This window comes from Aptenodytes patagonicus, chromosome 1 (assembly GCF_965638725.1).
Source record: "Aptenodytes patagonicus chromosome 1, bAptPat1.pri.cur, whole genome shotgun sequence".
NCBI classification, from domain to species: Eukaryota; Metazoa; Chordata; class Aves; order Sphenisciformes; family Spheniscidae; genus Aptenodytes; species Aptenodytes patagonicus.
Window position 1 is genome coordinate 13,100,086 of NC_134949.1, and position 15,727 is coordinate 13,115,812.

At 40.1% G+C, this 15,727-nt stretch overlaps 1 protein-coding gene across 1 annotated transcript in view; it reads right to left on the reverse strand.

The window, feature by feature from the left end:
* RSBN1L (round spermatid basic protein 1 like) overlaps positions 1-15,727 on the reverse strand; it is a 54,504-nt gene that overhangs the window by 8,800 nt on the left and 29,977 nt on the right. Inside the window, exons 4-6 of the mRNA XM_076364174.1 lie at positions 4,633-4,770; positions 4,293-4,435; positions 814-981 (exon numbers count right to left, since the gene is read on the reverse strand). Coding sequence (XP_076220289.1) covers positions 814-981; positions 4,293-4,435; positions 4,633-4,770 — 449 coding nt within the window. The remainder of the gene's footprint in view (positions 1-813; positions 982-4,292; positions 4,436-4,632; positions 4,771-15,727) is intronic.

Genomic DNA, 15,727 nt, shown 5'->3' on the forward strand with positions numbered 1-15,727 from the left:
ATCTCAATGAACTCACGCACTGTAACACAAACTTGCATCATTTCGTCCAAAGGGAATTCACTCTTCTAAATTCTAGGCAGATACAAAGACCAAAAGGTGGTTTTAGTGTTTACGTATGCAAAGGTAACCTCCAAAACTAAGGTCCTTCTCCCAAACCAAGGTCAGAAGATCCTGAAAAATGCTTCTTAGATCTGAGCCAGGAAGCCTATATGATTATGGGCTTTTTATTTGGCTAAAATGTAAACAGCTTCAAATGAGATACATTCATTTCCTGAATCTCATATGGCAATTCCGAAGACAGACACCAAAGAAAATCATACAGCCTCCAACAGGATTCTTCCTAGGTGATCTACCATAAATAAATCAGGGTTGCAACAGCCGTAATTTTGAAGCAGAAGCATAAAAGTTCTGCTCATCTCCAGACAACACAAAGAATTGACAAAAGGTCTTCATGTGCACCTCTGAGGCAGAAACTCAGGTCAGTCCGTATGCACTATTTACAGCAAAACAAAGTGTAACGTGTTTTTACATCTAACTCAGTTACAGCAACTCAATTATAGCTATTAAATTGTCATTGCAAGGCACCTTTCTAGTTTCAACCACACAGCAAAACTGTACCCAGTCTAGCAGAGGGCAGACAAACACATCTAGTGCACAGAGATGAAGGGCAAAAAAGGAGTCCAGTATCTACTAAGTCTTCATTAAATCTCTAATACTAGATTAACCTATTCTGTGCTCCTTCTACCAATTATAAATGGAAATTCAGGCAAATATTTTTCAAACACCTAGGTGAGTAAGTCAATCAACACATACCACTCTCCGCAGTGCACAGCCTTCAATACTCCCACAGCAGCTGTAGTCTGTCGTTCAAAACCTTGTCCTATGTGATCTGCATGGGCTCGTGTCCGGTCTTCAAATAGCATTTCACGGGGTTCACTGGTTCGAGGTAGGTACTGCAAGTTTTTTATTTCATTGGTAGTTCTGTATAAGAAAACCAGTATTAGTGATACAGAAATTTCTCTTAATTACCTAATTTCCACCATAGCCAATAGCACTGTTTTTCTCCCTTCAGTGAGAACATATAGTCAAATGAGAAAAACAGTAACACTTAGGACAAATTAAAAATTTAATGAGCTACGCAAAAAATCAGAACACCTACGCAATTAAAAAAATCAAAAACACCACCACAGTGTCAGGGCCCTGAGTGCACTAAAAGGCCCTAATGACTGAGCAGCCTCCACCCACAAACCCACACAGAGAGCCCAGGAGCTCTATTGAAGCTCAGTCCTGGGCCTTTAGTCCTGGCCTGTGCCATGCTGCAGAAGTGCTCGTCTTCACCACAGCCAGAGGTGTGCAGGGCCACAGACCTGCTTCCCAGCTTGACCTCAGGATGGCTTTGTCATGATGGACCTGCCTGACAATCACTGGACCTGATCCTCACTGGCAGACCAACTTCCTGGCTTGACCTCAGACCTGCCCCATCACCACACACTTGCCTGACACATTGGAGTCCGGGCTGAATCTGGTCCCCAAACCCCAGGTCTGCCCTACCTGCCTCCCTCAGACACTGTAAGACTGGGCCCTACCATGATCAGCCCCTGGCAGGGAACCACCGGCCTTTGCTGCTTCCTGACTATTAGATACACATTTCAGTTGTCCCTGAAGTCATTCTTAATCATTCATGTTTCTACCAAACCGCTGGGAAATGTGTATGTATATTTAGTTCCATGTTGTAGAACTGGGAATGAGAAGCAGCAAAAGATTATTTCTTTAGGGTTTAATGAAAGTGAAGGAAACACTGCAGAGCAGTAACAGAGCCACGAGACCATTTTCTTGGCCACCTGGAGCCAACAATGTGTGCCACATTTTTCCAAGAGCTGTTTATAATCATAACATAATCATTACATAGCCAAGATTGGAAGGGACATCTGGAGACTGTGTAATCCAGCTTCCCCCACTCAACTAGAGCAGGTTGCTCAGGAGCGTGTCCAGTCAAGTTTTGAGCAACTCCAAAGACAGGGAGACTCCACAAGCTCTCTGAGCAACCTGTCCTAGTGTTCAACCATCCATACAGTAAACTACTTTTTTTTTTTTTCTTATTTTAAATGGAATTTCTCATAATTCAGTTTGTGCCCATTACCCCTGGTCATGTCACTGGGCACTGCTGAAAGAAGTCCTTCTTACAACCTCCCATCAGATACACAGCTTATACACATTGATACACTGAGCCTTCTTTTCTCAAGGGTAAATCCCAGTTCTCCCATGCCCGCCTTTCATGTCACCAGCCCTGCTCCAGTATGCCCAGATCTGTCTTGGGCTGGCAAGCCCGGAACTGGACACGATACTCCAGATGTGTCTCACCAGTGATGAGCAGAGGGGAAGAATCATCTCCCTCAACCTGCTAGCAGTGCTACCCCTAATCCTGTCCAGGAGGCTGCTGGCCTGCTTTGCCACAAAGGCACACTGGTGGCTTCTGGTTAACCTGTCGTCCACCAGGACCCCCAAGTCCTCCTCTGGTGGACTGCTGTCCAGCCAGTTGGTCCCCAGCCTGTGCTGGTGCACAGGGTTATTCCTCCCAGGTGCACGGCTTTGCGCATCCCAGTGTTAACTTCGTGACTCCACTGAGTCGGCCCATTTCTACAGCCTCTCAAGGTCCCTCTCACTGGCAGCGCAACCCTCTGGTGCATCAACCACTCCTTCCAGTTTTGTATCTCCTGCAAACTTGCTGAGGGTGTGCTCTGTCCCACGATGCTGGCCGTTAATGAAGATGTTGAACAGTACTGGCACAAGGTATCAATGTCTGGGTTACTCCAGTAGCGACTGTCCTCCAGCTGGCCTCTGTGCTGCTGATCACAACCCTTTGAGCATGGCAGTTAAGCCAGTTCTTGAACCACTTCACTGCCCATCAGTCCAGTTTGCCCTTCATTAATTTATCTATTAGGATATTATGGGAGACAAGTGTCCAGTGTGAAAAGCTTTGCAAAGTTCAAGATAAACAACACCCCTGGCACTCCTCTCATCCTGTGAGCCAGTCATTTTGTTGTAGAATGCTATCAGACGGATAAGACATGATTTCTCCTTTATAAATCAATATGAGCTACTCCCATCCATCATCTTGTCCCTCATGTTTGAAATGGCATCCTTCCCAGAACGAAGGTGAGGCTGACTGGTCTGCAGTTCCCCAGGTCCTGCTTCTTACCCTTCTAAATTATTGGAGTGACATTTGCTTTCCTCCAGTCCTCAGGAACCTTTGTCAATTGCCATAACCTTTCAAAGGCAATCAAGAGTGGCCTTACAATGACACTGGCCAGCTCCCACAGCACTTGTGGGTACATCCCATCAGGTCCCATGGGCTTGTATGTGTCTAATCTGTACGTCTAATATGTTCCTTAACCCGATTCTCCTCCACTGAAGGCAAGTAGTCCTTGCTCCAGACACTCCTACTGTCTCCGGGACCTGGCATTCCTGAAGATAAATCTCACCAGTAAAGACAACAGCAAAGAAAGCATTGAGTATCTTGGCCTTTTCTGTGTCCTTTGTCTCTAGGCCCTTTGCCCCATTCAGCAGATGCCTTACATTTTCCCTAGTCTTTCTTTTGCTGCCCATATGCCTGTAGAAGTCCTTGTTGCCCTTCACACCCCTTGCCAAATTCAACTCCAGATGGTCTCTGGCTTTAACTGCATCCCCTTCATGGTTGGACAGTATCTCTATACTCCTTCTGAGGCACTTGACCCTGCTTCCACTTCTTGTATGCTCCCTTTTTATGTTTGAATTTTGAACAAGAGAACTCCAAAGACATAATTTCTCATGACACATAATATTCAAGTTCTGCAGAGGACATCCCTACTCTTAAGCTGGTACTTATACCCAGTACCACAGTAAAGCTTAAAGATGTCATTTAGCATTGGAGGTGTTACCTTTCAGGTGAGAGAGAAGCCCTTGTTCCTTGAGGTCTTTAAACATCCACTCACGTTTAAGAACAGAGGTATTAATTCTAGTCTTGTGGCATACATCAGTATTTGTATACCTGTTCACATTTCCCTGCAGTTTTCACCTTAAATTCCTACTAAAGCTCAAAAAAAGACCAGCACCTTACTTGGCCAGATATTAAAAAAAAATTTAAAAATCCACATCGTTACAAAACAAAGTAACTTAAAAGTATATTTTGAGATGAAGATTTACAGAAATTTATACTAAAATATAGTATCAACCAGTAAAATGTTTGGGATAAAGTGAATTTGTAGAGAAAGAATACTAACCAGACATTTATGAAGCAAAGTAATTCAACATACCTCTTCCTTTTGAAAGGTGACTTTGGCATGTCAGCCACAGGGATCATCTGTTCTCCTGGACGTACCCACATAATGGGACCATCATCACTGTCTTTACGAGACTCTAATTTTAAACTAGAAAGTGTTCCCCATGGCAGTGTACACTAATGGGAAATACAAGCCACAATTTTGAAGTGAGTTACTTTAAAAATTTTTTAAAAGCAGCCTTTATCTGTCACGATGAAAACATTTATTAGACCACTCAATTATCTAAGCAAGTATCACATACTCTCACTTTGTTATAACAGTACTAGACAGTATATTGTCCCCCTTCTCCCAACCCATTCCCTTCTGTCCTTACTTTTAAGAAGGGTGATTCTTCCAACATATCAAGGAATTCAGGGAAGTAATCCCCCACTTCCTCATCAACTGCTCCAACCAGGCTGATCTGTCTCATTGGGCCAGCTCTATACGTACCATGAGAGTATGTTCTTTTTACCTACAAGTAGAATATGACAGCAAAAGTTATACCGCCCAAAGTCTACATTCTATAAACACCTTTAATCTCAATGCTTATGTTTTCTGATTATTATTAGTCCTACAGTCTTCAGTATACTTAAGATTATGATGAAGTCAATTACTATGAACTCATCACCAAAGACAGAAGTTCTTATTAAAGATACATGACAACTTGTATTTTATTTTTTTTTAAAGTCTGAAGGTAAGATTGAGTAACTATTTATTGCCTTTCAAGAAAACAACATTCCAAAGTAGTAACTGTGAAAAGCTATTGAGCAGAACATACATTAATAACTAGTAAATAAGGATTCTTACCTGGATTACTCAAGTCTAGCTGAATTTTTACTTTTCTCCTGTAGCAGTTAGGCAGAACCCTATCTACAACTATCTACCTATCTACAACTAATTAAACTCTAAGCATTTCCTCTGCTAATCATCCTCTCCAGTATGGCCTCTGTGTGAGCACGTTAACTGGAGCTAATTATCACAGCAAAGACAAGGCTCGTAAAGAGTTAGTACAGGAAGAGAGAATGACAGTTACTCCTTCGTTTTTGCTGTGCTAACACGTCTTGTGCTCCCTTGAAACTTTACGGGCTGTAACATTCACCTCTCAGGAAAAATCTTTTACTTTGAACTTAACAGAAATACATTGTTATAAGGTTTTTTCCAATAATCTGGATCTGTCGTGTTACATCAACAAAATACTTAGGCATGAGACTGATGAGGATCACTTCCCCTTAAGCTTCCAATCTCCTATTTAACAGGCTGAAAGACACGGCAGTATTATTAGATGAAATATGACCAGATCAAAACAGAAGAGCAGATGGATTACTGCACAAACCAAGTAAGGCTCTTGCACTGCATCTCTAGACATTCTGCATCCGAAGCAAGAAAAGAAAAAAAGGTGCAAGGAAAACAGTTAACGAAGTACTGCTTAGCTATGGTCCTCACCCAAACAGACCATTTAAATTTCTAGCAATTATGGCAGTGCAGAGGAGAATTAGCACAGTTCCTGAATATAAGACTAAATCATACAACATGGAACAATACTGTGCCCTTCTGAGAAGCTAGACTGATGTAACCAGATGCATTCCAGAAATGCAGAACCAAAATACTCTTCTTCAGATCATCTCAGTCATCACATACACAGAGGAAATGGAGGACTGACTAAAAGTAGGATTTTACAAAATGTCTGAGCTAATGTAATGGCAAGCCATCACAGCCATATTGAAAAGAGCAGTACTGCTAAACAGCAGTATTCCCTTGTTCGCCAAATCCTTAGTCATACATTCCTATAGGTTTTTTGCACAGACAGCTGGTGATTTTGTGATAAAACATCAGAAAACATTAATTTCTGCTGAATCTGCATCAGCTCAGTCCTCAGCTGTATCTGTACTGGCACAAAGCATCAGGAGCTCACACAACTAAAGCATTGGAACAAGGAAGGGACACTCACTTGTCATTATTAGCTTACTGAATAGACCAATTCCAAAGTACCCTAAAACCACTTTCTGAAGTGGTTTTATAGTCATAAACAGTCATAAATCTGTTACTCACAGTTTACTGATAAACCTAACATGCGAAAGAATGTTTCTTCCACTGGCATAAGTAGCTTAGTATTCCACCATTCCAGGCCAGGATATTAAGCTGCTGTTTTCATCCACACCCCTGATTAAAGACAGCCAGCATGGCTTCACCAAGGGCAAGCCCTGCCTGACTAACCTAGTGGCCTTCTATGATGGGGTGACTACATCAGTGGACATGGGAAGGGCTACAGATGTCATCCATCTGGACCTCTGTAAGGCCTTTGACACGGTCCCCCACAACACCCTTCTCTCTAAATTGAAGGGGTACGGATTTGATGGCTGGACTGTTCGGTGGGTGAGGAATTGGTTAGATGGTCGCATCCAGAGGGTCAACGGCTCAATGTCCAGATGGAGGTTGGTGACGAGTGGCGTCCCACAGGGGTCCATATTGGGACCGGTACTGTTTAATATCTTCATCAGTGACACAGACAGTGGGATCAAGTGCACCCTCAGCAAGTTTGCCAATGACACCAAGCTGAGTGGTGCAGTCGACACACCAGAGGGACGGGATGCCATCCAGAGGGACCTGGACAAGCTTGAGAAAGTGGGCCCATGTGAACCTCATGAGGTTTCACAAGGCCAAGTGCAAGGTCCTGCACGTGGGTCAGGGCAACCCCCGCTGGGGGATGAAGGGATTAAGAGCAGCCCTGCCGAGAAGGACTTGGGGGTACTGGTGGATGAAAAGCTGGACACGAGCCAGCAATGTGCGCTCGCAGCCCAGAAGGCCAATCGTATCCTGGGCTGCATCAAAAGCAGCGTGGCCAGCAGGTCGAGGGAGGTGATTCTGCCCCTCTACTCTGCTCTGGTGAGACCCCACCTGGAGTACTGCATCCAGCTCTGGAGCCCTCAGCATAAGAAAGACACGGACCTGTTGGAGCGGGTCCAGAAGAGGGACACAAAAATGATCAGGGGGATGGAACACCTCTCCTATGAAGAAAGGCTGAGAGAGTTGGGGTTGTTCAGCCTGGAGAAGAGAAGGCTTCGGGGAGACCTTCTTGCAGCCTATCAGTATTCAAAGGAGGCTTATAAAAAAGATGGTGGCAAACTTTTTAGCAGGGCCTGTTGCGACAGGACAAGGGGGAATGGCTTTAAACTAAGGGGGGGTAGATTCAGACTAGATATAAGGAAGACCATTTTTTACGCTGAGGGTGATGAAACAGTGACACAGGTTGCCCAACAAGGTGGTGGATGCCCACCATGATTCTATGATTCACACAGCATATGATAAACTAGTTGTGGAACTACTCCAACTGAAAACTCTACAACTTCCCCAAAAAATACTAACTGAAGTGAAGTTAGGAGAGGCTGTGAGGCTTTCAGCTGATCAACTCACCCATCTGCCTTACGTACCACTAGGTGTTGGCAATGAAGCATGAAGTCAGCAAAGTGTTTAAGTGCAACATAATCCTTGCTTAAGATGGATCAATTAAGAAATTTCTTATATATTCCCAAAAAGACCATGTCACTGGAAGTTAAAACTGAAAGATCAGCTCAACTTTTTTAAGCATTATGTGTCCATCCAAATTTACTCCTAGCTCCCCTGATCAATTATGTTCCCCTCATTCACCAGGTAGAACAGATTCCTTTCCAAGATCCAGCTTAGGAGAGGTGAAATACCGAAAATAATGCTAAGATAATGTCAAAGTTACAAATGATGAGTGGTTTCTTCTGGACAATATTCAGAGTCGTATAATTGCAAATACACAGAATGAAACGTTGGAGCATTTAAGAACTCTGTAGTGGGTTAACCCCAGGCAGCAGCTAAGTACCTTACAGCCCCTTGCTCAGTCACCCCCTCTCAATGCTGAGAGACATGGGAGAGAACAGGAAAAGCAAGGAAATGCATGGGTCCAGTTTAATAAGTGAAGAAAAGAGGAAAAAACACCAAGTGGTGTTTTTAACCATTCACTACCTCCCACAAGCAGATCAACACCCAGCCAGTCTCCAAGCAATAGCTACCTTCCAGACCAACACCACCCCTAGTCCCCTCAGTTTTTTTTATTGCTGAGCATGATGTTATATGGCATGTAATATCCCTGCAGTCAATTTGGGTCAGCTGTCCCAGGCATGTCCCCTCCCAGCTTCCTGCCCACCCCAGCCTACTGACCAGGGCATCCAGAATGGGGAAAAAGAAAAAGCCTTGACACTGTGTAAGTGCTGCTCAGCAATAGCCAAAACACCAGTGTGTTACCAACAGTTTTAGTCACAAATCCAAAACACAGCCCCATAATAGGCTGCTATGAAGAAAATTAACTCTAACCCATCCAGACCCAGTATAAACAGAAAATAAATCCATGCTGGTGATGAAAGGGGAACATCTGCTCTCTCTTTTTCCCTTCTTTCCTGCTAGCATTAGGTCTTCCGAAGGTGGACAGGGAGCCGTCTTAGGGAACTGATCTGACTTTAAATTACACAAGTTACCTGAAGAATTTAGTTATTTATTTTAGAAAATTCTATAAATAAGAATTAAATAAAGACATAGGCCATAAAGACTAATGCCTGGCCAGAAAGAACAAGAGGGAATCTGGAAGAGGAGTCAGCTGTTGGCAGTGAAAAGTGACTCCTATCTCACCTCTTCCATGGGCTGTCTTATAGCATCCTAAACTCTAGACTCAGGTCAGGGGTTGCTATTTAAATGACACTATCTTAGATTCTAATTCTTTAGCCTAAAAAAATCTATAAAAAGGTGAGGTCATTCTTAAGAGGCAAGAACTAGCTAGCAAACAAAATTTTCACCCACTCCAAAATCAGACTGCTACTAAGTAGTAGTGTGAAAACACCAAAAACCATTGATGTTTGACCAATGATAAAAGTAAAATTAATCCTCTTCAAGACAGCAACAAAATAAATATAATCTATGGCATATTAGATAACAACAACATTTTCTTTTCCTTTTACTGTCAGTATCCTTTGGCTGGTTTGTTCATAGGAAGAGAAAAAGATTCCTCTATATATTTCTAAACACACAGAATGCTTACATATTAAAACCAGTACTTCTTCATCGAATTCAATATATAAATTTATGCACTGACCACAAATCAAATATTATACACCTTTTATAAGGTAATCTTCCTGAATGTAATTTTACAGGTTACAGTGTGACCTACATTTTTGGAATGTTACAAATTTGCTCAAATAAATAACTGGAACAATCTAAATACAGAATAAAAGAAGGAATCAATAACATGCAGTTCTTCTAGCATGTGGTCAACGTGATCAGAACCAATACACATACACAAAAAAAAATCACCAATTAAATGCAGTATAATACAATGGATAGGTAAAATAGATAGAAACAAATAACTGTATAAATACGACATAGCCTAACTTCTTTCTTCTCATGTAGCTTAAATTTGAAGTATGTCACCTAAAAACACACAAAAGAGGACTGTGTCATTCTCTTGCATCAAGGTAATGGAAAATTATGACAGTAAAACCACCATGGATTCAGAATTAGTAAAACTTGAGAATTATCTGCTTCTGTGACAAGTATGGCATCAACTGATCTTTTAGTGTAACTTAACTTCCTCAGCTTTAAGTAAGGAGTTCTAAAATGCAAGTATTTTGGCATAAACATCTTGGTGTCTAAAAGAATCTGAAGACTAAATCTGAATATATTTATATAAAAAAATACTGCCAACAATATATTTGAGCATTATCATCCTACAAATAGGAAACATTTTAGACACTATATGTTAAAAACATTTCCATTTTCTGTTTGAAAGAGGCACAAACCAGAAGGAACAGTCCAGAGAAATCAAGCATTTCAAGAGATTAGTTTAAAAAATGTAAACTGGGGCAAGTCACAACTGAATTTCTATTTTTAATATAGCGGGAGTGGGGGCGGGGAGTGGGGTGTTCAGTTGAAGTTCTATCATTTTCCTGCGAGAATTTTAAAGGTTTAAATTTCTTTCAGTTTTTCAGCTTTAAAACCAGGAAGTCCAAAAAAGCAGTCCTCATAGAACAAAAAAAATATCCAAACCCACTGAACCAATAATTTCAAGAAACCCACAGAGAAAGCCCCACCAGAGACCAACAAAAACATTAAGTCACCATAAAAATATGCTGGGAGATCAGAGGGAATAGTGGGTTTCCATTTCACTACACAAGTGCACAAGCAATGCACTTACACATTTGTATCTTAGAACTGAAAACATCCAGCTTCACATTCACTGTTATTCCTCTAAATCTGTTGTTAGCTCAAACACTACAGTCACAAAGAGGCAACGTAGCATTCTTTCTTATCTGGTACATTTTGAAAAAGTACCCAAAAGGTCTTCTGTTCCTTGCCAACTCTTTTCAAATCCTTACATGCTTACATATATTTTCAGTTCCAAATGGGAACCAATACTGAAGCATCAAAATTTCACTGAACAAATATTCATCAAAATTGCTCTGAGTTGAAAGATACTTGCAAATCTACTTGGCTACTTTTTACTTTTAAACCATATGTACTTCATACTACTTTTTTTTTTTTAAAGTCAGGGTTTTGGTATCAGAATAAGATGCTTTGATAGTTCTAGCATTACTCAAAGGTTATCCATTATCATTAAAGCTTTAATTTCAACAAATACACCATTTCCCAGTTGGACGTTTCTGGAAATGCAATCCCAAGATTTTTACTGCAGTATAGTTCCACCAGTATCCTTTTACCACTGTAGTTTGTTTATCACTTCACATGTTTCACCTTGCAGCTGAAATCCTCAAGTAAGACGAGGGATGGACAGACATTTTTAAAAGCAAGATGACCTATTATTCTGAATTCCGGTGACACAAAAAAACAGTGAAGCAGTCAATAAAGAATTAAAAAAAAAATTTAAGAATAGCATCAGATACCTTCATAGAAAGTGATCTTGTGAAAACAAAGTAGCTATTACGCTCTTGTAACTCAGGAAGCTCTATGACAAGGTTTGGTCTCAGATCCTGTCCAAGCTGCCAGTACAAACCTCTAGGGTTTTGCTTCGGTTTGGTTTTTGTTAATACAGAATGTGACCGAGAAGAGCAACATACCACTGTCATTTCATATTTATTGGTTGAAACTGTCAAGAAGCAGTCTGGAAAGGTAACTGTCTTCTCAGTGGAAAACAAATAGGCATGTGTTGCAGATTTCTAATGTCGTTCCATGTGAATTGATTCTTTGTTCAATGGTATTCAGTAAGTGAAAACTTTTTTTGCTTGGAAGACAATAGGCTGCCATCATCTATCAAAAAAGTCTCTTACACATAGTCTTACAGATTATTTGATAAAAAAAAGAACGGGGCAATATCTGTGCTTTAACAGAGCTAATAGTCATTTTTTTTATCATCCAGAAGAAGGCGGGGGGGGGGGGGTGGGGGTGGGTGTTATACTTTGGGGAACTTGCATAACAGCAAACAGTTGCTAAAAACTGTTAAAACTTTTTAATAACTAACCAAACAGTCAGAAAGCTTAAAAGCAAGGAGTAAATTCTATTGAAAACAAAATTCTACTGAAACAGAACTGAAGAGACACATAATTCCAATATAAAGAATTCTTTCCAGAACACAGGAAAATACAATATATGGAAATAGACACTGTACAAATCTTTATTGATAAGAAAATGAAACACTACCCAATTATTTCAGATTTTCTTTGAAGAAAAATGTATTTTCAGCAATTCCCTTCAAGTACTAGAAGAACAAATATTTTCAAGCAGGATTTCACAAATTAGAAAAGGAGTAAACAGCAAAAACCTCTCTGCAAAAGATAAACTTTTAAGAGCTAAACGAGGACAGCAAAGAGAAGATAATATTAAAAGGGGCTAAAAGAGAACTGGAATGAAAAGCTCTGTGTCCAGAACTTTAAGTGAGGACAAGCACTCGTTTGAAAAGTCACAACACAAACATGAACTATCATTACTACTGCATTTTTTCCTCTAAAATATTTGTGTTACTCTTTATACTACCTGAATATCCAGTGTCCATCACAGTTAACATAGGCAACATGGAATAAGTTACTTCAGACTGGGGGAGAAAACACCAACAAAAATTATTTCTCTGAAGATGCAAACTGCCTGCTGCTATGGAATGGGGCTGGCTGTGTAGTCCCACACTCAACCTTATGCTACCTTTGGCATAGTAAACTAATATAATTTGCTAACTCAGTAATAAAACAAATCACTCGGGAGTAGTGAGGTGAAGTTTTCTGCTGGATTAACAAAACAAACTGGCTCAGCAGTTCAAGAAGCATCACAGCTTGGCACAAGAACACACAACTGGGAGGAAAGAAGCAAGGAGAACACTCTTTTAGCAGCAACAGGTGCTAGATTGACTCTGACAATTTGTCTAACTGCACACTCAGCAGTGTAAAATACAAGTGACTCTTCCTAAACTGAATAGGCTTATTTATGAGTATCCTCACATACCCTACAGTATGAAGGCAGTAAGCTAACAAGAAACAAAGCTTTAATAAATCAATGAGAACTCAAACACACAAAACAGATTCTTCAGAGCTGGAAGAGGATAAGCATACAGTCTTGAACAAATAGGTGTCAAGAGAAGCAAGACACAGAAGAGTTAGAGACCATTTAGCCCAGTTTCAATTTCCAGAAAAAACAGTTAGCTAGATACTCCTGTCTTAACCACCTAGAAAATAAGATGGTAAAAGCTAATAAATATGGACATGTCAAAAAAAAAAATCAAGTCAAACTAACCTTTCTTTCTATGACAGGATAGGCTTTTTCAGAGGACCAGTACACACCCTGACATTTGCATTATGTTCTCAAAACTGCTACAGAAACATGGTCTAGTAACAGCGAGCAGTGGGCAGTTTTAATTTGACTGTGTTCACATAACTATCAATACAAAAGGACCAATTTTGTGGCACACAGCAAGGATCTTTCCTTTGAACACAATGTATGTTTATGAAACCTGCAGGTACCACAAAGCTGCAAGCCTACTACAGGAAAAGATCAAAACTAACAAGATCTTTGATAAACTGGAGAAGGGATCTGAATACACAGGATATAATTCAATTTAAATAAAAGCAAAGAACTACCCTCAGATATATCTAATTAACTGCATAAACATGAAAAGGGGAGTGACTTACTTAGCAGGAGCTGCTGCTAAGATCACAAACTGCTCTGAAAAAGATAGGAATAGATAACAAAGAGCTACAATTTGCAAGACACTGGAAGCAATCTTCTCATACTCCGTGACAACAATACACCAGGCAGACACTGTCCATTTTCAGTACTGATTATTTACAGTCTTTGAAATCCTCATAAGAGCCTGACAAGATTCATAGCTATCAGGTAACTGATGCAGCTGTTGCCATCTACAAAAATGGAGCCCAGGGATGTACCTACAGCAGACAGTTTTCCACTGCCTGAAAGAGTGACTTACTGGCTACAAGGACACCCAGACTAATTCCATTTTGCCCAATTATAGAAACAGTCTGACTAAGCCTCACAGTCAGTTCACAGAAACAGAGCTGTTCTATTAAGCTAAAAAATTTTAGTAATTAAGGAGTACTTAAACATAGGCCCAAGCTAGGTGATGAAAAACTCCCCAGTTCCTCTCCCTGCAAAATTTAAAAGCTAATTTTCGTAAGACAGAACCAGTCCCAAACTCCTCTCTCCTATGCCTGCTGTAACTATTCTCACAAGCTTCTGCCCACTTCTAGTCTCATAACAAGTGAAACTGTATTACTTCTGTCTGACACAGGTATATTGGGAAGCTGAGAGGAGTTCATTTTCAATTCTACAATTGTGAAAACTAAGTAAATTACTTGAGAGATGCAGACTTTCCAGGTAGACTTCGGGAGACTACAACAGTTTTGATCTTGCCAACAGAATTTATATTGTGGAATCTGCCTCTTACCACAGAACTCAGTGACTTGAAAATATGCATTACTTGAAACCAAAAAAACTCATCTGCCACAAAACAGGAGGTGGAAGATTATTGAGTAGTACTGAAAGAATCAACTTGAGAAATAAAAACTCTGATTTCAGGCTTAGGTCATCCCTCCTTTTCTGTTATTTTTGTAATGCTTTTTTAGATCTTTTTAAATACTTAACGTTTGTCAGACTGATTACATGTGCTACAATGAGTTCTCAAAAACAACCAAAGAAACTCAGGTACTAAAGTGAGCCTCATTTCAGTGTTTTAGTTAAAACTAGCAAAGCAATACCCAAGTTTCTTAAGGCCAAAGAAGGTTGAGATAGTTTTATCAAGTCTGCTTTGAGTATCTAAGTTCCTACTCAGACATCAGAAAACGACTCACCTCTCAACTGAGACTATCCAACAACTGCTAGACATTGCTCAGGCAGCTCAGGACAACCGGGAATACAGTGGCACAGAGCTTTTGCAATATAGGAACAGAAAACTACATTTAAAATTTCACTGAAATATACTGCAACAGCACATTAGAATCCCTTTAAAAGATTCACAAAGAACTCAACCAGACAGAAGAATATTATCAGTCTCCACAAAACATAACAAGTTATGCAATCATTTAGTACCTTTTATAAAGGAAGGTAGAGGCAGAAAGAGGGAGGTAACTGATACTAATGAATCAGAAATTTACACACACACAAAAAAAATACAGCTGAAGGTTAAAACCACAACATTCACAACTCTCAGATTCAAAAAGGTCCTGTCATATCCCTGGAGGATGAGCACTCTGACACTATCACTATGACTACTGGACTCTCATACTCCTTCCTAGACATCTTCGATATTGGCCCCAGTCAGAAAGGAAAATACGAAGCTAACAAAACGCTTCAACTGCAGCAGATCACCAGAGTAAGACAAAATAAACAGCCAGAATAACATAAAAAATAATGAAATTATAAGGAAAAATAGAATCAATAGCTAGGCAACCAAGATACTGACTTAAATATTCCAGGAAACAGTCATGCTGTGCAGAAGATTATATGAGTAAGTCTGGTGTACACCTGTGTACATTATCTATACACACTACACCCTTTATGTTAGCAAAAATACAAGGAGCCAAGCATTTTCTGTCAAGCAACCAAACTCTGACAAGTGATAAAATGCTAAGAAAACTAACTGAAAACTGAGAGAAAACAAAGGAAAAGAAGATACCAGAACTAGACTTCCAGCCAAGTAAAATATAGGTTAGAAGACAGACTATGAAGTTGACCAGTTGAACACTATAATAATACAGTTTGGCTTCTTTCATCTACTACATTCTCCCTCTGTTCCTCCTTTCACTTACAGAAAAATGGGAAATTGTGATCTCAACCCCAATGACCACATGACTGATTTAACTACAGACATTGATGATACCATTGCAATACCAAGTTAATCCATCCTTTTAGTAAAATAATTCCATTATAATTCACAAAAATAAAATTTAGGCTTTTCTTAA